The sequence below is a fragment of the Etheostoma cragini genome, chromosome 5 (genome assembly GCF_013103735.1).
Source record: "Etheostoma cragini isolate CJK2018 chromosome 5, CSU_Ecrag_1.0, whole genome shotgun sequence".
Classification (NCBI taxonomy): Eukaryota; Metazoa; Chordata; class Actinopteri; order Perciformes; family Percidae; genus Etheostoma; species Etheostoma cragini.
In genome coordinates this window covers 3,230,735-3,256,254 of record NC_048411.1, presented here as the reverse complement: position 1 = coordinate 3,256,254, position 25,520 = coordinate 3,230,735, and the positions used below count along the sequence as shown (strand labels likewise).

Below are 25,520 nucleotides of genomic sequence, written 5' to 3'. Positions count from 1 at the left end.
TTTACAAAGAATCAGTCCCAGTAGGTCGTAGACATTTATAAATTTCCAAAAATGACATTTTAGACTTGTCTCGTGCTTGTGAGAGTACAGTCACAAATGGGCCTATCTAATAACGTTACGTAAAGTTAAGTAGGCTACAGCGTTACGTAAAGTAAAGCTAGTACACACTGTTTAAGCTAAAAGTTAGCTAGCTTAACAATGCTATGCTGCTCTCTTAAAACGACACTAGCTAGCTGGTAAAGAAACCCGAGCATCTAAAACCCAAATATTTTTTAGGTGGAGTCTCCCCAGAGCAGTTAAGGTGAGTCTGGTGGTTGGAAACATTACTTCAATAGAATGTCAATGTTGAGTTAGTTAGTCTTCTTTGCAGTGGCCTAAAGTCGCTCAATTCATCTTATCTTATAAAAAAGAAGGGTGCATTGGCAAAAACTGATATCTCCATTTTGATTTATTTCCTTAAATCATGTTTTTTTTGCACAGTGGAAAAATACATCTATCTGGTGTTGGGTTGTTTTCGTAAGTTATCTCAATTTCTTTTTAAAATTTCATTAATTGTGTTTTATACTGGGTATCTGTTTTTTGCAAAGTAACTCTCTCTCTCTCTCTCTCTCTTTCTTTCTCTCTCTCTCTCTATATATATATATGTGTGTGTGTGTGCGTGTATTTATTTTCCAAAAAAAAATAGTACATAGTATAACTTATTGTTGGCTTGTTTGGATGTCGTCATCATCATCATCCACATAGTTTCTGCTTATAACTGCAGGCCATGGCCAGCTGTGTTTGAATGTTTTTCTTTTTAATCTCTCATCCCTCAACTATACCAATAAAGAAGTATCTGCTGTAATAACGTTCCACTTTAAAGGAGATAGCTGTAAGCAGTTTAATTGTAAAAAGGTAGTTACTGCAATGACTCTTCTTCCTCAGGTCAGATGACAACATGCAGATAATCATTTTTAATGAGGTCAGAGCATCTGCTGCTGTTGTGGGTCAGGATAACCAGCAGAGAGGGCTTCCCCTGCCGCCTGCCAAACAGCAGTTTGCAAGCTCTACACAGGCCTGTCCTGCCAGTTGGTCACTCGTGCGCAGTCTTGGGTCAGTTTAATCAAGTGTCACCGGAACACACGGGAATTGGTTACAGTTACCAGGTAGTAAATAAATTAAAGATGCCCACAAAAAAGAAAAAAACAAGACAAGGCACACAGGATGAAACCAAAGATGTGGGTGACGAGGACTCAGAGGATCAGGAACCAAAGCCCAAGAAGAAAAGGTTGAAGAAGAAGTTTAAAGACAGCAATGAAGAAGGATACAATTATGATACATCTGGATCGGATTTGAGGAGCACCAAGAAAAAAGGGAGAAATAAAGAAAAGGTCAAGAAGAAGAAGCATAAAGTTAAAAGTGGGGATGAGTTGAGCAACGACTCAGAGAATACTGATAATGAGAATAACAACAATGACTCCAACATTAAAAGGAGTGGAGAAAAACTACCTGATGTGATCGATACTACTAAGAAAGGATCCAAGAAGTCCTCCGTCAAAAACAAGATGGGAGCAAAGGATAAAAAATCCAAGAAGAACTCGGAGAAAGAGGAAGAACATTCAGCTGGGGAGGAAGAGGAAGGGAAGAAGAAAAAGAAAGAAAAGAAGAAGAAAGGTTCAGTAAAGAGAGACAGTGATGAAGACACCAAGAAGACAAAAGGAAAGAAGAAGAAGATTGAAAATTACGTTGAAATCTATGAGAATGAGCTTCGCAACTATGAGCCAGAAAAAGTGGAGAACTACGAGGATGAGTATCATAAAAAGAAAGGTGATTGCAAAGTGTTTTATCTCAACCTGTAAAATATACAAAAGGTAAGCTGCGGAATTAAAGTAGTCTCTATAGTGAGTATGTCATTAATTCAGTCCTGTTCCGGGAAAGACACCTGACACCCAGAGTGGAGGTCAATCACAATTGCAATTATGGGATTATGCTTTGGTTTGCTGTTTGCTGTAACATTACACTTGGGGAAGTATACCATACCATGTGTTGCCAGTATGTTATCTTCAACCTACAGCTATACGACACTTGCCCCTCACTTATCTTTACACAGGGTGGTTTTCACATCTAATGAGGGGCTTAATAGTTCTCTAAAGCTTCTTCTTGGCTCTCACTGTAATTTAAAAATCCAAATGTGAAGCCCTACTGAATCTTTAATTGAGCTCTACACGTAAACACACACACACGCACACACATTCAAGCAGCAACACACAGAAAAATGCTCTGACTACATGCACTCCATACACTAACCCAAAATTAACCTTTAAAGCTTCCATATTGTAAAAAGTGAGGTTTCTATGGCTTTTTCTATGACAAAGCAGGTCAAGGTGCTATCTAAATACTGTGTGAAATTACCAAAACGCTCAATCCACAGAGAAATGCACACAGCACGGATTCAGAAACATTGCCTTTACTGTAAATGAGGCGCCAGGACTATTGTATGGTATTTATGTTAAAACTTTACTTTATATCGGGAGTAAGTGCTGCTATAGTGACATGACAGTCATTTCCCAGATGCTATTTAGCAGTTGTGGCTTAGAGGTTAAGGAAGTGAGCTTGGGACCACGAGCTGGTTCAATCCACAGACCGGCAGGATAAAATATGGATGGGAAAAGTGAAAGAGTCCCTCCCTCACTACAACCACTGAAGTGCCCTTGAGCAAGTCCCCAATCGTTTCAGTGGAGCTGCTCAGTGGCCACTAGATCATAGTGGTTGTACTGGGAAGCTTCCAGGTATGAATGTGTAACTGTGTAATTGTGACAGGTCGTTGTTGCAAATCATAAATAAAGGTTAAAAAAAGAGACAATGAGGGCACAGAGGCAGAAGACCTGGAAACACTGACTAATCAGACTTTGTCAGGAGGGGGCTCAAAGCTATAGTGCATAGTTTCTGTCTCCCACGTGAGGAGAAAATGACAACAAATCTGTCGGCGCATCCACATGATACAAGCCTTCCGACATTGCGAACACTCCCACCCCCTCCTCCACGCAGTTGCTTGTAACAAAGGAGGACACGGAGGATTAAAAAACATGCTGGACTTTTTAGAAGAGGAAATTGTCTTTGCAAAAGACGCCGAATGACACCATTTTCTAAACATAGCCATACTGAGAAATACAGAGAAAGTTTTGTGGCTCTGAAACTTAATTAGTTTTGCATCAACTTATTGCTTAAATTGGCAATTGCTTAAATGTGAAGTACGTTCATCAATATAAAAAAAGTTATGCAAAAACATTTTAAGCATTTTGGGGTGGTAGTACCTCAGTCTGTAGGGAGTTGGGTTGGGAACCAGAGGGTTGCTGGTTCAAGTTCCCGTACGTACAGATAGGGTTAGGGTTAGCTGGAGAGATGCCAGTTCATAACAACAGAGTGTAAAATGTAATTTCCCCATATGGGGTCAATAAAGAGTATAAATTAAATTCTACTTAAATTTAAGGAGACAGTGGCTAAAACAGTGTTTCAGACTGAGGGTTAATAGGTATATTCAGACAGACTGTATGAGAAAAATGCGTTTAATGTTGTAAGCAGTTTACTACTGTATCTTACCTTACTTCCCAACATTCCTCTTTTATTGCACATTTCTCCTGCTGTATTTATGCTTTGCATCTGCTTTCTAAAGCCCACCTCTATTTGGATTCTGTCACTAAACCCTACAGTGTATGAGGTGGTGACCGTCACTGGTGATGAGAGAGGAGCAGGAACTGACGCCAATGTGTTTATCATTCTGTTCGGGGAATATGGAATCACTCCCAAAGTCCACCTGGCTAGCAAGTAAGTCCTTTTCAAAGATAACTGGAATTTAAATGCAAGGTCATCTGTGAAAAACTCTAATTTTATTGGAATTTCTCACGCTGCTCTAGCCTCAGATCCCATTGTTGAGTTGAATGAATTGATTAGGGTGCTTGAATTAATACTGTGTGTTTTATTCTCCACTTTAACAGCACAGAAAAGAGGTAATTATTTCTTAATGCAGTGATGGTGGTGGTTGTGAAAGGATGGCTGCTCATACCACGGACTGTGTGCTGTGATTTTGGTTTTCAGTCAGTTTGCATGACTTGATTAGCTGCTTGAATTTTGCAGGCTTTTTTGTTTCATTATGCATGTGGAATATTGTATTTTTTGAGATTTACTTAAAACTTTCCTGTTTTGCTTGTTTGCCTTTACTTGTAGTTGAGAGTTTGATGAGAGAAAAAATGCTGATATGCAGGGGGGTTCTCAAAATCTTACCATGTTGTGATTTCAGGAGCCGCACAGCATTCGAAAAAGGCAAAACTGATGTGTTCAGAATTAGAACTCACAATGTTGGACTTTTGCAAAAGATACGGTATGTCAGACTCTAGACATTCCATCCCTGATCCAGACTGTTTTTCAGTACAACACAGATCAGCTTTTAGATCGACCTAGGCCAAAGTTCCTCTCCTGAGTTTGTCTGTAAGAAGACTTATTTATCTAAATTTTGTTTTGCTTTAGGATTCAGCATGACAACACCGGCCTGAGCGCCAGCTGGTTCTTGGAAAGAGTGGTGGTGACGGATTTGATCAGGCCTCACCTGAGGTTTTACTTTGCTTGTAATAACTGGTTGAGTAAGGATGAGGGAGACTGCCTTTATGTTAGAGACCTGCTGGGTAGTATGGACCCTATGGACTTTCCAAAATGTATGTATACACAGCTGTGAGTATATGTACTGTATATGTGATACACTTCAGATTCAGAGTATTATGTAACACTTTGTTTTTAGAAGGTTAGTTATTTGAAGCATCCATATTTCCTCTTGTTTATCATACTATTGCTGCAACAAATCCTCATATCTAAACGACAGAGTAGTTTGATTGTTGTAGACTCCCAAAACAACATATATGACTGTTCTATTTAAGATGTTTTTAATATGTGACCACGGTGGAAATTCTAATGTGGTCAATCTATTCAACGCAACAAGCGCAGTTTTAAACATGTAGTATATATCATGAAATGGATCTAGTTATGTTTAGGCAACAAAAATAAGGCTTGGTTAGGGTTAGTAAAACATCAGGGATTGGTTTAAAATGAGTCACCTAAAACTACTTAAATGAAGACGTTCTGCATCATGGTCTACGGTCTGTAAAAGTCGGTTCATTACAAAAAGTGACGCAAGTCATGGGAACTAACCATGGTTTGTTAAAGTTTCTTTTAAAATTGTTCTCTAAAGAGTTTGGTCTTCATTTTCTAGATAATAAGTATGTAGTGAGTGTTTTCACTGCGGATGTAAAAGGCAGTGGAACAGACGCAGATGTCTTCATCAATATCTTTGGGGAGTTTGGAGACACAGGTAAATGAAAGCAGAAAATGTTACGTGTGCTTGCATAAAAATTACTTCAATGCAGTTGATTTTTTTCAAGTTGGGTTTAAATAAGGATTTATCTGATATAATTTATTAATTGTTTTGTTGTTTAAGGTGAAAGGCGACTTAACAGTGACAAAAATAACTTTGAAAAAGGCACAGAGGACAAATTCACCTTTGACGCACCAAACTTGGGGAAAGTGAGGAAGATCACCATTGGCCATAATAACAAAGGCTCTTCAGCAGGATGGTTTGTAGAGAAGGTAAGAAACAAGACTGTTAGCTTAGTAGAAAGCTAGATATTAAATGAATGATTTTAAAATGCCTGACATTAATTCTTCATCTATAATTAAGGCAGATACATTCTGAATAATGTGTGACTTTCATTTGTGTCATCATGTGTAACTTATGGGTTTTACAGAACCATATATTGGAACAAAAGTAATGTGTACTGTACTGTACTGAACCCTCTGCTCAGTTCTGCCTCTTCAGAGGTACTTAAGACATGTGATCCTCTTATTTCCTCTCAGTTTTCTCATCTGAGTCTGATGTCCATGCTCTTTCAACACATAACGTGCACACATATACACACACACACACACACACACACACACACATACACACACACAGGACACCGATGTCGTCATTCTACCCTCTGTGTAAAGGGAAACCATGACCCATTAAGGGATTGCCTTACAGCAAACAGACAGACAAGTTGGTAGATGTGTTGGTGACTGCAACACAGAGTCACACCAAAGATCAGTAATGAATCATATTCTATTTGCACTGCACCCGTGCTGCTGTTAAAGTTCACATGGATTTGGGACAAAATGTTATTTGAGCTTGCTTTTGCTATTTTTACTGCTGTTTAAACATGTTTAAGCTTAGGTTGTATACTATATGATATGTCGGTAAATGATGAGGTGAAACAGTCTTAAATTAGTTTTTACAGTTCTTACAATTTTATACATTTAATATCAGATTTAAAGACAATGCATCAATCAAATGATGTCAGTGTATGTAAAATAATAATTATATTATATATAATTATATAAGACATGTACAGTACATTATAATTTCAATAAAGGGAACCTGTTGCTACATTAACTTTCTTAGTGTTCAAACTTTTCTTCTTGTCACTCTTTGGCTGGGATTACATTGTATTTTTCTTATTTTTTCTTTTTCATACAGGTTATTGTGGATGATATGGGAAACAAAATAGTGTATGAATTTCCAATAAATCGTTGGTTTGCTTTCGATGAGGATGATGGGAAGATCCAGAGAGACATTTTGGTGGGGGGAAATCAGCCCACAGGTGAGAAATATTTCTGGTTTATGAGCCTGGAAAAACTACTTTACATGTACTTGTCCTCATGTCAGTGAATGCAACCAGGGCAAGGATAGAATGAACCTCAACACTTTTTGGAACCACATTTTGGAACAATTATTCGCTTCCCTGGTCTGAAAAATATTGCATTATTAATTAATAATATTGCAAGGATCGTATGACAACTATTTCTACTGCCAAGGAACAGGCTATTTGCTGTTTTTCTTATTCAATCCAAAAAGATAACTGTGTTTTTTTTCCACTGTGGGATCATTAATTCTTGGGTCAGACTAATCAAGATGTTTAGATCCGGTTGATCCGGTTCCTGTTAAGCTCCTCGAGGAGTTTGGGTGCCGTGACAATAGTGACCCACTGGCAGATGATATCCTGACATGTAACTGTACCCACTAGGTCTTGTGTACAACGTCCAGATTGTGACAGGAAGCATCCGAGGTTCTGGGACCAACTCCAAAGTCCACATTGTGATGCACGGCTCCAAAGGCATGAAGAACAGTGGCAAGGTGAGGAGAAGATAACATAGACACAGAGCAGACAACTTATAGTACCTTATTTTAAAAGCAATTGTTGCTGCAGAAATTGTCATTAAAAAAAAAACATAAAAACATTCATATGTTGTAATGTTTGTTCTAGTAGTAATCAAGTAAATCACATGGTAGTACCCAAAATATATGCATTTTAGACCACTGAGTATGAATGTGATGAAATCTCATCTGGGTTGTACATCCTTCCTACAGTAGATGTACCACATTTTCCTTTAAACTTTCTTCAATGTATTTGTATCTAGGTGTTTTTGGAGGGTGGAAAGTTTGAGCGTGGGCTGACAGACATCTTCAATGTTGAGATTGCTGCGCTCCTCAGTCCCCTCAGCAGAGTCACCATCGGACATGACAATGATGGAGTCAGTGCTGGGTGGTACTGCGAGAAGGTACATTGAACATGCACACACACAGATACAAACGCTACAATCTGCCAATTTACTGAGCGTTAATTCAGCAGAATCAATGTTTTCCGCAGGTGGTGGTGTACTGTCCGTTCACAGGGATAGAGCAGACTTTCCCATGCAGCAAATGGTTGGATGAGAAGGAGGGGGATGGGCTGATAGAAAGGGAGCTTTATGAGATGGTCTCACTCAGGCAGAAGAGACAGAAGAGTAAGTTTTATGGTTAATTTCTTTTGACTTATTTTACTTAACTCTGAGCATAAATATTTAAAACTCCATTCCAAACTCTAAACTATGTATCACAAATTTGCAAAATGCCTCAGCAGGCAGTCAATAATCTACTTTGTAGTTTTAATGAGTTGTTTTTTCAATTGCTCGTGAACTTAGACATCCAAGTTCTATTTTATAAAAGGTAAATGATGTGGGCTATTTGTCTGTACTACTGGTATAGATCAGGCTTTCTTCTTGTTCGCATATGTATACAGCAGAATTTGGTAATTAGCATAAATTATTTTCTGTCCACTCAAATTTGGAAAGTGAGTATTACTTTACTGCGTAATAAATCAAGGGATGCCTCTGGGTATGTGTTTGTGTATGTGTATGTGTCTTTCAAAGGATCTTGCATGCACAAAAGATGTCACACAGCACGCTGTTTTACGAGCCCCTGTACAGCAGCGGGAGTGGGGCGGTGTTGCCAACCATCTGACCTGGTTAGGCTAGATTTAGCAACTTTTCAGACCCCCTTAGCAACTTTTGCTTTTGGCTGCAGAAAGAGATGGGCCAGTGCCTTGCAGCTCCTCCACCATCGCTGTATGTGCATGTGTGAGGCAATTTGAAAGGCAAATTGGAAAGGGCTTTGTCCCATGAAGTAGAAAGGCACTGCAGTACATTTACTATCAGATGAGTAGTTTTTGAGAACACGCAAGCAGAAATTCTGGCAACCAAGTATTTTATAACTACATTTTCTGTCACATGTTGTTCGTGAGAATTTACACTATAAAGTTGTGAAAAAAATAATACAGGGAACCACACAATCGGCATGTTACGAACAGACACGCGCTCCAAACGGGCACGACATTATAATTGGTTTGGTTCTCCTCAGAGCACCCATGGTCCTTGTGGATCTGGACGTCAGACCTCCCCGGTGCTGGAACCGATGCAGATATGTCCTTCCAGGTGTACGGAGAGAAGGGAAAGAGCGATGAGATCAGACTGGACAACCAAACAGACAATTTTGAACAGGGACAGGTGGATAGGTTTATGGCAAGTATCCGTTATTTCAATACCACACACATTAATATCAGCAATGAGATAATGAGGCTTCTTAGGAAACCTTTCATGTGATTTTACAGGTTGAGCTGCCTGATTTTGGAAAACTGACCAAACTCCGTATCTGGCACGAGAAGAGAAATCCTTTTGCAGGATGGCATCTCAGTAAAGTGAGGAATTCTAATACATATCATATCAGTTAATTTAGCTCAGTTTGTAATTTATTCTGAGGCATTCTGCCAGTATTAAGATATAAAGTCACAGTTTTGCTATTCTATTTTGATTTTATAATGTCTAAATATGCAGAGTTGTAGGTATGCTAGTTAACACAAACATATGTCATTCAAACAAAACAATTAATTTTTATGTAATAAATAAATAAAATAAATACATAGAAATAAAGAAGTAAATTGCGAAGATATTTCCGCTTTGAACAATTGATAATCCAGACAGCCCCTCACATATCAAAGTGCATTTTTTCAAATAGGCAACTTTGATGAAGACATTGACAAAGGAGAGGTATAAGTTTCCTTGTGATCGCTGGCTGGACACAAATGAAGATGATAACGAGGTTGTGAGGGAGCTACCTGCCACAGGAGACCTCATCTCTGAGCCGCTGCCCGGTATGTATATGCACCTGTCTTCACCATAGGCAACAGAAATCGCCGTTGCCAAATTTAAATAAGAAACTAAAATCAGATTTAATTATGTTATTTCGTTCTGCAGTGATCAAATACAGAGTGACAGTTTGCACAGGGACTACCGGAGGCAGTGGCACAGACGCAACTGTTTTTCTAAATCTGATTGGGGATCAGGGAGACACCGGAAATCGGGAGCTGGTGAACTGCAAAAACAACGTCAACAAGTTTGAGAAAGGAAACGTGGGTACATTCAATACGCAAGCTTAGTGAAATATCAGGAAGGAAAATGTAATTCTTTGTCTTCTCCTTTTTTCTCCTTACCTTTCATATGCTCATAAAAAATATGCAATGATATCTGTCAATTGGTTGTCAACACATGTTCCCCATTTTTACATAAGAAGGTATAAAAATGATGCTAACCGATTTTTGTCTTTCCAGCTGGATGAGTTTATACTGGAGGCAGTAGCCATTGGAAAGATCCGCAGGGTGAGGATTGGACACAACGGCAAAGGTGGAGGCTGCGGCTGGTTCCTCGATAAAGTGATTGTAAGAGAGGAGGGGCAGGCTGAGGCCCAGGCTGTGGAGTTTCCCTGCAACAGGTGCATTAGTCTCAGTTTGAAAACAGAAAAGAAATGTGCTGATCAGTTGATAAAACCACGGGTGTGTTTATGCAATAAATGAGAGTTTGTTCATTGAATGTGCTGTGCAGGTGGCTGGACCGCAACGAGGATGACGGACAGATTGTCAGAGAGTTAGTTCCAGTCTCAGTTGGACAACGTCTTTTCAGTAAGATAGAGGAATCTCCAATTTGATTCTATCTTTTGAATTTAACCTCCCCCCTTCCTCCCCTGACGCTTATGTTTGTGTCTCTGTGTGTGTCAGACATTGGCTATCACATCTCGGTGAAGACAGGTATCATCTCTGGGAGCAGTTCAGACTCTAATGTGTTTGTCAAGCTCTACGGAGAAAAAGGCGACACCAGTACAATGATGCTGGTGGTCTCTGCCAACAACCTGGGGAACTACTTTGAGATGAGTCGCGTTGACATCTTCACGGTGGAAACCTTAGACATAGGACAGGTGACAAAGTGGGAGCAGAAACATGATGATGATGTACTATGATGTTGATAGATACAGGCACTTAAGAAATTATTTATCGGGGGGACTAGCTCACCTGGTGGAGACCGCATCCATATACAGAGGTTTACTCCTTGACACAGCGGCCACAGGTTTGACTCCGGCCTGTGGCCCTTTGCAGTAGGTCATTTCTCTCACCTTTCATGACTTCAGCTGTCCTAAAAATAAAGGCCTACAATGCCCAAAAATAATCTATAAAAAAAGCTGGATGTGATAAATATCATCTTTTTTACTTTTAGGCAATTATATTGCAGAAGTTATATTACAAACAATTATCATCAATAGTGGTCTAGATAAGAGCTTAACTTTGTACTCTGCATTTCTGAATTTGTAACCGCCTTCCATAGAAAGGGTTCCCAGCATGAAAAGGGTGATCAATCTAAGTATAGACAGTGACTGAACAATAACAATCATCATCAGGTGGTATACAGATTTTTCATTTCACTGTGGCTAGGCATGAGGCTGTGTTTGTTTAATGAAATGATTTAAAAAAAAAAAAAAAAAAAAGAAGATAGAAAGTGTATGATGTAAATATAAATGTATTTTATGAGCATGTTTTGGTCTGACTACTCAGTAAATGTGTTCAGTGATAAGATTTATTTATCAAATTTAAATTGATTTTTTGTTTTCAAATTAATCTTATTCCAGATCAACCGTCTGATGATTGGCCATACCAACGAAGGCATGCGTGCCGGCTGGTTCTTGGACAGCGTTCAGGTTATGGTTCCTGTCCAGGGAAAGCAGTACATGTTCCCCAGTCATCGCTGGCTAAGCAAGAATGAGGCAGACGGCAAGACAGAGGTGGAGATCTACCCAAGCGAGATCCTGGACATGGAACAATGTAGGCAACATACACACACACACACACACTCAGATTCATGTTAACTTTCCTTGTAATTGGTCCTGTAACACCCTAGCTTTCTAGTCCTTTAGCAAATAACATCAATACTGCATTCCAACATCAAGGGGTCATTTTAATGGTAGAAAATATAAAACGCAAGCATTATATTAAAAACTACTCTGCTTTAGTCACATCTTCCCAAAGAATATTGCCTAAATGTGTGCTGTTAATTTTAGATTAGTTTAAAAATCATTTGTGTGAGTCCTTTGACCTGTATCAATGTGTATTTTACAGTGATTAACTATGAGGTAACAGTGGTGACTGGAGATGTGGTGTTTGCTGGCACCAATGCCAAAGTGTTTATCCAGATCTACGGGGACAAGGGGAAGACAGAGGTCATCATGCTCGGAAACAGATCCAATAACTTTGAGCGAAACACCACAGAAATATTTAAGGTATCAGATTATGGATTTCATGCGGAAATATCTATAATAAGCCCAGTGCCAAAGCCACTTGTTCATATCCAGAGGTTGCTTTGAGTTGAAACGTTGCAACTGTTCCCCAGATAGAGGCCAACGATGTGGGGAAGATCTTTAAGATCCGCATCGGTCACGATGGCTCAGGGATCGGATCTGGATGGTTCCTGGAGACAGTGGACGTAAAACATCTAATCATGGCCTTGGTGCCCAAAGAGAAGAAAAAGGAGGACAAGAAAAAGAAGAAGAAAAAGAAGGAAGATGAGGAGGAGGAGGGAGGAGAGGAGATGCAGGAGGTGGTGCTGAATTATCATTTCCCCTGTTCGCGCTGGCTGGCCGGGGGAGAGGAGGACGGCGAGCTGGTGGTGGAGCTGCTTCCTCAGGATGCAGAGGACCTAGAAGGTACAAAAGAAATATAACGAAGTATAATAATGGATGTGGAAGTGTTGTTGTTGGATGTTGGAAGTGTTGAACGTATAAGTTTCAAGCAGAGGGCTTCAAACATTTAGATTCAAATTTGACTTCCCTTGCAGCGGAGCAGCCACAGAAATGGCAAAGTAACACAAAACAAAAACAAAGTCTTACCCGTCACTCCCTGTGCCTTGCACAATGGAAAATGCACCACATTTTTTTTAATATTAAAAACATACAGTAAAAAAAAGACAATAACTAACCCTTAATTGTTTAAATACCACCCATATCTCTGTGGAGCTGCTATTTTTGCTCGAATGAACTCAGGAAAGTTGAATTACTCACATGCCAGTTGCTGTTACTTACCAGTCACTGTTGCATGAACTCAATATTATTTCACACATGTTTATATCTTGTACTATATCGTCTGACAGTCAACACCTATGAAGTGTGCGTCTTCACTGGTGACACGCTGGGTGCTGGGAATGACGCCAACGTTTTCATTAATATTTATGGAGAAAACGGAGACACCGGAGAGCGCTATCTAAAGAACTCTGACAACCTCAACAAATTTGAGCGGGGGCAGGTAAGGGAGATGACTACTTTTAAATCAGCTAAAGTTAAAAGAAAGGCACACCATCAATTAGTTTATTTTTTGTTAATTAATGTAAACATCAATGTGAACCTTTTTTTCAATTATTCTTCATTAACTTGTATCCATAAATTACAAGCATAAAAAGCAACTAGTCATGGAGTAATTTCCCAGCTGAGATGGGTAGACATGTTTGTTTGAGCCTGGAACTCAAATGTTAGCAAAGTATTTAATTAGGGCTGTACAATTTTACCTTGTTTCCTGGGAGGGTATCCTGCTAAATATTAACCAGCAGCTAGTCAAAGACTCCACGCAACATGAGCCCTGCACCAAGGTGTGGGTGGGAGTGTATTCTGGTGGGAATACAAACTCCCCTGTAGGCCAGCCAGCTGTGACTGAGAGGAGCTATGAGGAGTCCTCTGTGTCAGTGAACCTGTTCTACTTTTACTGATGACTTAATCCAAACCTGTGAATTATTAATGTCTGCATTACACCTGGCTCTTGTCCACAGATCCAAAGCAACAATAGCCTCCCTTCGGTGGAGGGAATGTTTATTTACAAAAACAGCCACACATACTGTACTCATTTCAGAAACAAATATGCAATAAAACTGTTATCATATTATATTAACACATATGTGTTTTTGAATGCCATGAAAAAGTATTGTCTGGAACGGAACAATATCTCTGGTTGCTGTATTTTGCAGGAGGATGTTTTCATTGTGACAGCTGTTGATCTGGGTCCTCTGAAGAAGCTACGGATCCGTCATGACAACTCTCAATCTTTTTCAACTTGGTACCTGGATCGTGTTGAGATAGTGGACACAAAGGATGATACAACGTAGGTGAAACCAACATACAGTTTTTATGAGTTTTGTTCAATTACTCAGTTATCACAGGGAAAGATCTCACTGTACGCTTTAAAGAGGAATAGTTTTGTGTAATTATACATTTGATATATATTTGATAACATGTCAAGTTCTGATCACAGTTTTCTTGGGTCTATAGCTACTATTTCCCTTGTAACCGCTGGCTGGCAGTGGATGAGGATGATGGACAGATTGCAAGAGAGCTGGTTCCTGTGGACGAAGCCTTCATGAGGAAGGATGAGGATGAAGAGGGGACAGCCGCCACTCTGGGACTCGAGCAGAAATGTAACACAGTTTCAAAGCTGGCTCATATCTTAGTAGAGGGACAAGATAAAAGGGATCCCTGCTCAAGTATTTATCTAAGTGCTGGGGAAACATGCAGGTGGAGACAAGAGCAAAGAGGGACTTATGTATTAGTGTGAAGATGAAAAGGATTAAAGCACTGACTTTAATTTTTTGTCTTGCAGCCATGTCTACTACATACACCATCAAAATAAAAACCGGAGAGAAGAAGTATGCTGGAACTGATGCCAACGTGTTTGCTATCCTATTCGGAGAAAATGACGACACAGGTACGATAAGTCACCAGCATCCTGGGATAGTTGATGCAGCCTCCTGATGTATGGTTTTGACTCAATGATACCAATCTTGATTTAAAATGTTCATGTCGCTGACAGGGATCATCAACCTTAAGTCGTGTAAGAACTATAAGAATAAGTTTGAACAGGGAATGGTCAATGAGTTTACTGTGGAGGCGGTGGATTTGGGCGACCTGGAAAAGCTTCGAATAGGGCACGACAACTCAGGTGAGGAAAGAAAAGACTCTACAGAATTAAAAATGGTCATTGTAGCTGTAAACTATATAAAGCGGAATAACATGTGACTGCTGTGCTTTCTCATTGTCAGGGGGTTCATCTGGTTGGTTCTTAGACTGGGTCGAGATTGACGCCCCCTCACAGGGTCAGAGACTACGCTTCCCATGTGGCCGCTGGTTGGATAAAGGGGAAGATGATGGGGCGATTGTGAGGGATCTCTATCCTGCTGAGTTACAGACTGAACTCTACATACCGTGTAAGTGAACAGCCGTGGATGAAGTACTCAAATCCATTAGTGAAGGTAGCAACGCAATGATTGAAAAATCTTCATGTAAAAGTTCTTTATGCTAAATCTTACATGGATAAAAGTGTGGAAGTATTAGCAGTGAAATGCATTTAAATCACTTTATCTAAGAAGGGTGCTTTTTAAAACAGTTTCTTTTTATGCAGCCTATAATGACTTTTAAACCTCAGCTTCTTGATGGACACATGAAACAGTCCAAGTCACATTGTTGCAGCCGTGGATATTGTTCACTTCTAACAAAAACAACATTATGCGTTATGTAATGTGAGGTGGAAAACTGTCCCAGTGTTACATACTACACACTCACTACAATCGTTATCCTGCTCAAGTGACCATTGCCTTTCCGCTTCCTTCTACAGCAGGTGATCGTGATCATCTAACTGACTTTAGCAAATCCAGACATCACAAAAAAGTCAAGAAGTCAAAAAAAAAAATCACATTCTGTCATTATTATGGCATCTTGAGAATATAAACTTTGCAGTTAACACAAAAATGACTCTAACTTCTAATTGCTTATTACATCACAATTATCTTATTTTAATAGATCATGATGTGTTTTTTATATCAAACCATATTCATGCTACTATTAATAACTATAGCCATCAAATAAAATCCTGTGGGATCCCTTTTCCAAAAATAGACAGCAGGTTCCTGGATGTAGGAGCGCTGCTCCTGATCAGTGCTATAACCAGCTGTTCATAGGTTTTATAAGAAAAGAAAAGAAACGCACATTAAGCATTCAGTTGAACACCAGCCAAATGCTTCATTAACACTTCTCTTCTCCTTCACTCTCTTTCTTTCCGGGGCTCTCTGCCCAGCCCTTTTCTCCTACGGCAACCTGAGAGACGCAATCAACAGGGATTACCATAAAATCTGTTACAGTGCTTAAATAGACACAGGGAAACAAAACTAAATAAAACAACCAGATCAAAACAAAACCGCAGCCAACAACACATGCTAAAATAATAAGTGAAAAAAAGGAATACAATGTGACTTTTCCCTTGCACTAGAATAACTATATAGTAATTATGCAATACAACGAAATTTGCTACTTATTACCAACAGATATGCATATCTTTATTAATACTACACAGTAAACTGTGTTTTTCTTGCGGGATGTGTAAGGACACAAAATGTATAGTCAATATATTGAGAATAAATGTAGTTTTTGCCATGCAGGTGGGAGAAGACACACTGCAGGAGCAGGATTAAGAAAACAGCTCCTGAAGGATCCAAAATAGGATTTTTTTTATTTTTATTTTGTTCACATTACATATTAACATTGACTTGTGTACACACATTATTATCTTGGGACTACAAAGTGTTGTCTTGTGCACATAAAACTGTGCATGAGTGCTTGAGTAACTGCACATTTATATCTGCCATCTTACTTGTGTAAACAAAACAAAGCTGTCACCTTCTCCTCTGATTTCTCAGTTGTTCCCTATGAGATAAAGATATACACCAGCGATGTGTTTGGTGCGGGAACAGATGCTGATGTGTTTATAGTCTTGTACGGTGCCAAGGGAGTGTGCACACAGCAGAAACACCTCTGTGTCAATAAGAGAGAGAGACGTCTGTACTTTGAGAGGGGAGCTGAGGACATGTTTATTGTGGAGGTGAGTGTGTTGATCTGTACTTTACATCCTTTAAAGACTGTGGCTTCAGCTCTGTTAACACTGTGTTGTCTTTTTCCCAGCTGGAGGATGTTGGTGACGTTATAGAGAAAATTAGAATAGGACATGACAACAGGGGCACAAACCCAGGATGGCACCTGGACAGAGTGGAGATCAGACGACAGCTCAGGAAAGGAAAGGTAGTAAAAATTAACTTGTGTAGATAAGTGCATCATTAAGAATTTCCTTGTCTGTGACCTAATTCAATTTATGACAATTTAATATTGTCACACCTTTGGCTCAAATACCCCTTAACGTCAGATATACTTTCCTTTGGTGTCAGAGAGACACAGCTAAACTCAGTTTGGGGATTATTTTTTATTTTTTAATGGCAGGGGTCGGAGACAACCATTTTCCCATGTGAGTGCTGGCTGGCCAAGTCTGAAGATGATGGCGAGACAGTGAGGGAGCTGGTCCCTTCGGAAATCATCACAGAGAAACTCCTCAGGGATGGGAAACTGAAAAGGACTGAAGTTGAGGTGGAGGATGCTTTGGAAAGTAGGTCAACCCTGAAGTGCTTTTCTTAAGTATACATTTGAGGGACTTAAGTAAAGTTAAGTTTCCATTTCATGCCCCTTTATACATTTACCCCACTTCAATTCAGAGAAAAATAACAGCTTTAGTCACTACTTTACAGATCGAGATAATACATGTATAAGAAACAATAAACTTATAAAATATGATGCACTCTTTTAGATTAAACCAACTAACAGTAACTCAAATAGTTAAAATAATCTCCATCTAGAGCATCTACGTCTTTAAAATACCACTACACATGATAGTGTGATACTCATAGGGCAATTTTTCGGCAAACTTGTGCTTTGAAGTAAAAGTATGCTTATAATTGTTATATACTTTAAAGGATTTAATGCGTAACTTTTTGATATTACTGAACTTCCGTTACATCCATGCCATTGCCAAATGAGTTGCTGCAAAGCTAATTAAGACTAACAGCTTCACACAACTCTCTCTATATTTCTCAGTATGAATATGTTCAGAAGATTGTGTTGTCCGGTGACTTTTGCACACAGAAACTCATGTGAAGATTATTAACTCTTCGTGTTTCTAAACCTCCATGTCCACCTTGGTTCCACGCAACTGCGTGGAGGAGGGGTGGGGTGCGTGATCACGTAAGGTTGTCATGTCATCATGTGGACAGTTTTGTTTTCATTACTTAGAATTCCCCATGGAGCGATAGAAACTACGCACTAGAGCTTTAATGTGGCCATAGTCAGTGTTTTAATAATAACCATGTATCAAATGACAAAGTGAAAACAATGAGAAAGGGGTCGCTTGTAGTGATCCGCTTGTTTTTTTTTAGCTTAATTGCGAGTTTCAGCCCATTGTTTAGCCTAAGTAATATACTGCAGTAACACACACATACTGTTGGATTGAAATCTACTTAATTCATGTAAGCATGGAAACTTCAGTGGAAATGTGCTGTAAAATGTAAATGTGCTGTATTTATATAGCGCTTTTCCAGTCTTAACGACTACTCAAAGCGCTTTTACATCATACAGGATACATTCACCGTTCACACACATTCATACACTGTGGTCGAGGCTGCCGTACAAGGTGCCACCTGCTCATCTGATAAACACTCACACACATTCACACTCCAATGCGCAGCACTGGAGGCAACTCGGGGTTCAGTGTCTTGCCCAAGGACACTTTGACATGGGACTGCAGGGCCAAGGGATCGAACCACCAACCTTCCAATTGGCAGTCAACCGCCCCACAAAAATCGTCTTAGTTTTCCATAGCATTGTGTATGTCTACTTGATTCATATTTGAGTTTTTTCTTCTATCACAGTTCACATGTACAAAGTGTCTGTGCGGACAGGTGATATGTACGGAGCAGGAACAGATGCCAACGTTTTTATCACTATCTACGGAGACCTGGGAGACACAGGAGAGCGTAAACTTGCCAAATCAGAGACCAACAAAAACAAATTTGAAAGAGGAGAGGTATGTGAGGAAAGGTGTGATATGTTATGACACAGTACTGCTGGTATCTAAAGGTATCAAAATATTCGCTTTGCCTCTTAGGTGGACAAGTTCAGTATTGAGGCTGTGGACTTGGGCCAAGTGTTTAAGATACGTATTCATCACGACAACTCCATGCTAGGGGCCGAATGGTACCTAGATCAAGTGGAGGTGCTGGATATGGAAACAGAAGAGGTGTACATGTTCCTGTGTGAGCGCTGGCTGTCAACCAAGAAAGAGGACAAACGCATAGAGAGGACATTTTTCGTCAAGGTTTGTTAAACTGTGGTTTTGGTTAATAATTTGTTCTTCGTATCATATTAGCTGCCGCTGCAGAGAAGTTATGAGAAGGAAATGCGTTGATTATCTGTCTGATATGTGTCGGGTTCAGGGGTATGAAGGTGAAAGAAACACTGATCCAAACTCCAAGAAGTTGCTTCAGGCCAAACTGGGGCTGGACAGAAACGCCAACAAGAAGAAAAAGAAAAAAAAAGTGGCAGTGGTGGAAGAGGGTCCAAGTAAGGTCACAAAACCATTCTTCATGTTTCCCAAGATGGGTTTGATGAGTAGGATGAAAACACGTGCTTTACTGCAATAAAGACAACGTTTAGGCAAAAATCGGCAGGGCCAACCCTCCCCCAACACCATGTCGAAGCACCATGGAAAGTGTTCTGTTGGTGGCTGTAAAGACAAGCACAAAACACTCCATCGTAGCCAGTAGCACATTTGCTTAGCATTAACAAGGGGAAACAAGGGGACACAAGGGGAAACAGCTAAACTCTCTAACAAAAAACCCCTACAAACACCTTAAAAGCTCACTAGTTAACACCTCTTGTTTGCGCCGAAACACAAAGTAGAAAAACAAAGTGTAAAACAAAATTTTTTGGTATTTCACGAAATAATCTGTATTTTATATCTAGGACTATTTCTTGAAGTTTTTTTGCCTGGCAATCTCACGGTGACAAGATATATCGTGTTTGTGAGATTTTCTAACCAGCTGCTAGCTATATATTCATATCAACTTTACAGTCATATACTGCAGGTGGTATCAATTCCCTCATCTAACTCTTGGAAAGAAACCAAATAAGTACATTTCTCGACACGTCAAACTATTTGTTTGAATTCAACTATTCCTATTCGTCTTCTCCACAGTCATACCCTATCACTTCACCTTGTCCACTGGGATGGAGCGTGATGCCAGCACTACAGCCAGGGTCTATGTCATCATCCTCGGCCCCAATGACGTCGAGACAGACAGGTTTTGGCTGGACCTGCCGGAGGGAAAGAAATCCTTCACAGCCGGAACCATGGACCACTTTGTGTGTTATGGAACTGACGTTGGAGAGATCAAGAGGGTGGAAGTGAGAATCTAGGGATGTTTGTGTTGCTAAATCTGTGAAACTGTCTTCTCTCTGCTGCCTCCTCCAATGAACTGATGTTAAAAATTTTAATAAAGCCATTCTAGCTCAGCAATAATGAATTCTAGCTGCGCCTTTTGGTACCCAGATCAAACAAAATCAAACGATATATCAATTCCCAGTTCTACCTTCCCCTCTTTTTTTCTCTCCTCTCCCTCCTCTTTCCTCTCTCTGTCTCTTCCTAAGCTTGGCCATAACGGTGTCACACCAGAGAGCTGCTGGTTGGTGGATGAGCTGTCGGTTGCCGTGCCAACCAAAGGTATCAAGTACATCTTTCCATGTAAGTGCTGGCTGGCTAAAGACAGGGGAGATGGTCTGACTGCAAGACTTTTCAATGTGCTGGACGCTAGCACGATCAACATAAACCGCAAAGTGAGTCACAGCACCTAACCTACAAAACCTTGTAAAATATTCATTTAATGTGTAGTGTAAAAACAGAATTAGTCTTTTACGTATATGTATTATCTATTGCTGTATATTGTAGGTTATTTATTCGGCAACAGTTGTCACAGGTGACACTCAGTATGCAGGGACTGATACCAACATTTTCCTGATGGTGTACGGAGCCAATGGGAGCACAGAGGAAATGCTGCTGCCCAAAAATGAGGACAGGTTAGTCATGCAATTAGCTCCTGATTGTATTGATCACTTTTCATTAAAGGAATGGTTTTATGTTTTGGGAATTACACTTATTTTCTTTCTCACCAAGTCAAAAAGCATAACCGAGCGGAGTGTGTATTGACTAAATATATCCCTCAAGAGTTGGTAGAGACCAAAAACCGAGCTAAAAGACAGTGGATATTGGAGTTATGTTCGCCTGGTGGACAGAAACATAATAGATAACATAAATAAAAATTATAATCAATCATGAAAATTGCAGGCTTCAGCTAGACTTTTGAACACATTAAAGAAACAAGCTCTGTGAGCTTTAGCGGTGCTTGTAGGCGTTTTTGGACCGAGCCAGGCTAGCTGTTTCCAGTCTTTGTGGTAAATCAAGCTAACTGGCTACGGTTTGTAGCTAGATAATTACCATACCAACATGAGAGTGGTATTGATCTTCTCATCTTACTCTGGGTGAAAAAGTATATAAGCATATTTCCAAAACAATTTCTTTAAGATAACCATCTGATGTCCAAATATATGTGAATGCAAATATTGCTTCTGTTTAGGTTTGAAAGGGACCAAAATGACACATTTAGTTTGGAGATAGATGACATTGCTCCTTTAAAGAAGATCAGAGTTTGGATTGATGGTTCTGGAAGTCGCCCTGACTGGTTTCTTGACAGGGTAAGGTGTAGACTACTAGGGTTACTTCCTGTAGGAGCACCATATAGCACCATAAAAATACAAATGCAAAAAGCCGCTGTATTTGATATGCTTTTATTCCTGTACAAGATAAATAAGTGATTATGCTTGCTAATAGCATATCTTGTTCAATACTATGTAGACCACAAATACAGGCTTGTAGTTAAATTTCAGAAATTGCATTATTGGTCCAAAAAATTGCAATTATTAATTTTTATTAATTTTCCTGAAATCTTTCAGACTACTAATGTCGGCCGTTTCTGTCTTATCTTCTGCTGCAACTAAACAATGATATTCACCAAGAAAACATTCAACTTCATTGGTCAATGAAAGTCTGTATAAAAAATGCTTTTAGATCTTGTTGCGGAACCTGAGCACTGAGGAGACATATGTGTTTACCTACGAGAACTGGCTGTCAAAGACAAAAGGGCCAAAGAGGACAAAAGTGTGTGAGCTGGCCGCTGTGGTGGATGAGGAGGAGATGGTGGAGAAAACAACCTACATCATTCAAGTCCAGACCAGCGATGTTGGAGGTGGGTAACACGAGTTGCTTGTTCAATTTCTAAAACAGAATATGGAAAAATTGTTTTGGGACTTTTTGAGCATTTTACATAAATATATCTATATATACATATGTCATATTAACATCCATGCAACATTATTAGGCAAATATAAAGATCTGTTTTCATCAGCAAATGCCTGTGATATTTTAGGTGCCGGCACAGACGCCAATGTGTTTGTGATGGTGTTTGGGGAGTATGGGGACACTGGGACACTGCCTCTAAAGGAGAGCACCAACAGGAACAAGTTTGAGCGTAAAATGAAAGATGTGTTCAGATTCCCTGACATGCTCAGTCTGGGCGAACTGTCAAAGGTCCGAGTGTGGCACGATAACAAAGGTGAGGAGGAAAGGAAGGCTGAAGGGCAATCTTTGTTCCCTTTTCAGACATGATTTTAATGATTAGTCACAGTGGTTCATCTTTCTTTCTTTTCTTTTTTTAAGACTTTTCATCCATTTCTTTTTACAAATTAACAGTACATTGTTCACAGTACATACACCACCAATGACAAAAAATATGTAAAAATATCACACAGTTGCCAACTCTACATGATATTGAAAGTCACATAGAGTTCAATCCTGGGGCGCCTGGGTGGCTCAACTGGTCTAGCGTGTGCCCAATGCCCGGGGGCTCAGTCCTTTCCACAAACAAGAAAGAGTGCTAAAATAATATGCCCCCTAAAACTATTTTCAAAAAGTTCAATCCTATGTTTTAATGACAGAACCAGCCTTTCATATTGTAGTGGACCCTTTATATCCTAATTATGCCAACTGATTCAATAAAGATTTAATAAAAATAAATATGCAGGTGTTGAAGTGTATAGCAAAGACACAGGGATCATGGCAGGAATAAATATAACTAAAACCATATCAACACCCAACAGTAAATAAAACCCAAATATAGAGTTACCAGTTACATTAACAATCAAGATGTCGGGAAGGATATCTTCACATAGGGATGAAGGGGGACTAGATTCTGTGTGTCTGTGTGTGGGTGTGTTTGTGTATCTTAAGTGTACCATTTAGAGTGAATCTCAGTTGTTCAATTTAACCCTTGTGTTGTCAACCATGAAAAAAACTTTTTTCAATATTATTCTTACCACATTTTTGTCACTTTTTCAATTTTGTGGGTGTTTTTTTTTCCAAATTTCTTTTGATATTTTTAATGTTGACATTTTCTGAGCCCATTTCGACGGCCCATTGTTGTGAAAAAAAAAAAATTAACAGAAAACGGGTCAATTTGACTCAAGGATAACATGAGGGTTAAAGACACATCATGACCTCCTTGAAGTGATAAGCCACTTTGTTTTAGACTTTCAGGGCTTGTTTAATATGACATGTTATTGTATTTCCAACTTTTTTTACATAGTTGATTACCTTTTCTTTAAAAAAAGTAAAGTATTAGAACGCATTTGACCAGAAATGTGGATGAAATGCCAGGATCTACCCTTTTAGCGTACTGTTCACTTACTTATCTGACATAATATATTTAGACCTATAATAATAACAATATTTAAACCTTTTTGTAAAATATGGTTGTTCACTTTCTTGTCGGGACTTAGATTAGAAGATCAACACCACCTTCAGACATGAGTGGTATCAATCTTCTCATCTAACTCTCAGCAATATTTTACATACAAGTTAAAACTATTGAATTTTTTTATTTTATAAACAAAAGACAACAATAATTCAACAAGTTAAATAATAAAAAATAAAGATTGTGCAGGTAAGATTAAGAAAACCCTTAGGGGGTTATAGAAGTATAATGATGATAATGAACAATTACTTCAGGAGTTCCTCAGCCAATTTTGATATAGGTTGTAACATCACTGTTGATAGCTGTAATGCACAGAGGGGTCTAAATATCATTAGATTGCAAAAAGGTGAAACAGGTAAATACACAGCATTGCTTTAAAAAAAAATCATGTACTCATTGAAAGGATAAATCATAATGGACTTTGTTGCTCTTACTGTAAACAGGTCCGGCTCCTGGTTGGCACCTTGAGTACATTGACGTGAAGGATGAGGCCATGGACCAGACCTTCCGGTTCCCCTGCAACCGCTGGTTTTCTAAAAAGGAAGATGACAGGCAGATAATGAGGGAGCTGGCCTGTGCCAACAACGACTCCATAGACCTCAGTGACAAAACCAGTTAGTGAAAACGGAAGCTTGTGGGAATAATTACAAGCTCTCTAATTGTCAAAGATGAATGACTTGCAGCTATTTACAACCATTTGTCAGATGTGAATTGATCTTAGTGCAACAATTTACTGTCTGTCTGCATTACCACAGAATATGAAATTGCCACAACAACTGCTAACACAGACGACGCCTCCACCACAGAAAACGCCTGGATTGTGTTGGAAGGAAGGAAAGCTCGTTCCAAGGAGTTTGTTCTGGAGAATAAGAAAAAGAAGTTCTTATGGTAGGTCTTCAGAGGGATTCTAGGTGCCACGACTAACTGTAAAACCTTAATATGTGGACTTACATAATCCCCTCTCTTTCGCACATTTAGTTTTTCTAACCTCTTTTATCTTGTAGCTTCACTTTCTGTTCTCCAAGTCTCTGTTCTCAGGAGAGCTAATCCTTAGAGATTCACAGAAGAAAAACTCTCTGGCAGACCACTGAATTTAACCGTTCACTGTTCAGTATTAAACCCTGCACAAACTATGCAAGCTGTTGTAACTTTTGTTTGCCCTTTCACAGCGGTGCCACTGACAATTTTGAGTTCTCGTCCAAGCACGTTGGGGAGATTGCCGGCATCTGCATCGGCCACATAACAAAAGACGGAAAGAAGGTGAAGAAAGAAGCCTTCTGGCATGTTTTGGAGGTGGTTGTGACAGAAAAGGAGCTGGGAAACAAGTGAGTTGAATCTCATACATCCTGCATAATGTTATGTAACATGTCACATTGATGTAACTTCAAACCTTCCCCACTGTTTAGGTATTTCTTCCACTGCGATGCACAAATTCCCCTAGCAGCCAAAAAGGACCAATTCCTGACATTTGAGTGCTCTAAGTCCATCGAGAGCTTCGCGAGCAAGGTCCGCAACCTGGTCCCTGTCAAGTATGAAATCATTGTCATAACTGGAGATGTGAAAGGAGCTGGCACTGACGCCAATGTTTATATCAGCATCTATGGTGTAAACGGTGACTCCGGTAAGCGTCGTTTGCGACAGAAGTTCCGCAACCTTTTTGAGCGAGGGCGAACGGATCGCTTTGTTCTGGAAATGCTGGACCTTGGGGAGCTGCTGAGGGTCAAAGTGGAGCATGACGTAACCGGCCCTAACTGCGGGTGGTATCTAGAGTGTGTGGAGGTGACCAACACAGCCAACTCAGTGACAACCATCTTTCAGTGTGGAAAGTGGCTGGACAGTGCTAAGGCAGACGGGCAGATTCAGCGAGTGCTCTACCCCAAATATTAGTACGCATGAAGCAAAAAATGGGGGAACATTCCTTTAGAGACCTAGTTAACATAGCTGATAGAGGAAAACGATTGAAATTAAAGGTGCTCTAAGCAATGTCACGTGTGTTTTAGGCTAGAACATTTGTTGTCACATACAGAAAACATCTCTATCCGCAAGCT

The 25,520-nt window shown here is 39.6% G+C and overlaps 1 protein-coding gene across 1 annotated transcript; it reads left to right on the top strand.

The window, feature by feature from the left end:
* Positions 1-25,520, top strand: loxhd1b (lipoxygenase homology domains 1b). Its single transcript, XM_034872711.1, has 44 exons — positions 1-301; positions 925-1,806; positions 3,690-3,804; positions 3,975-3,986; positions 4,277-4,357; positions 4,504-4,688; positions 5,240-5,338; positions 5,465-5,613; positions 6,542-6,665; positions 7,089-7,198; positions 7,483-7,623; positions 7,713-7,848; positions 8,741-8,901; positions 8,991-9,077; positions 9,395-9,530; positions 9,634-9,788; positions 9,987-10,147; positions 10,258-10,334; positions 10,431-10,627; positions 11,333-11,525; positions 11,820-11,980; positions 12,091-12,403; positions 12,847-12,998; positions 13,711-13,844; positions 14,012-14,157; positions 14,340-14,444; positions 14,550-14,678; positions 14,779-14,943; positions 16,429-16,610; positions 16,691-16,807; positions 17,003-17,165; positions 18,481-18,635; positions 18,717-18,926; positions 19,045-19,171; positions 19,806-20,014; positions 20,258-20,443; positions 20,556-20,683; positions 21,241-21,358; positions 21,732-21,909; positions 22,090-22,275; positions 23,916-24,086; positions 24,228-24,360; positions 24,642-24,797; positions 24,879-25,520. Exons 2-44 carry the CDS (start codon positions 957-959, stop codon positions 25,357-25,359), a joined length of 7,374 nt encoding a protein of 2,457 aa, XP_034728602.1. The 5' UTR covers positions 1-301; positions 925-956; the 3' UTR covers positions 25,360-25,520.

Bases quoted from the DNA above. Each gene is read 5' to 3' on its own strand.
- loxhd1b (XM_034872711.1), top strand. From the start codon at position 957: ATGAGGTCAGAGCATCTGCTGCTGTTGTGGGTCAGGATAACCAGCAGA. The intron at 7,849-8,740 runs GTAAGTTTTATG...GGTTCTCCTCAG, and splicing joins CAGGCAGAAGAGACAGAAGA to AGCACCCATGGTCCTTGTGG. The intron at 16,808-17,002 runs GTAGTAAAAATT...TTTTAATGGCAG, and splicing joins GACAGCTCAGGAAAGGAAAG to GGGTCGGAGACAACCATTTT.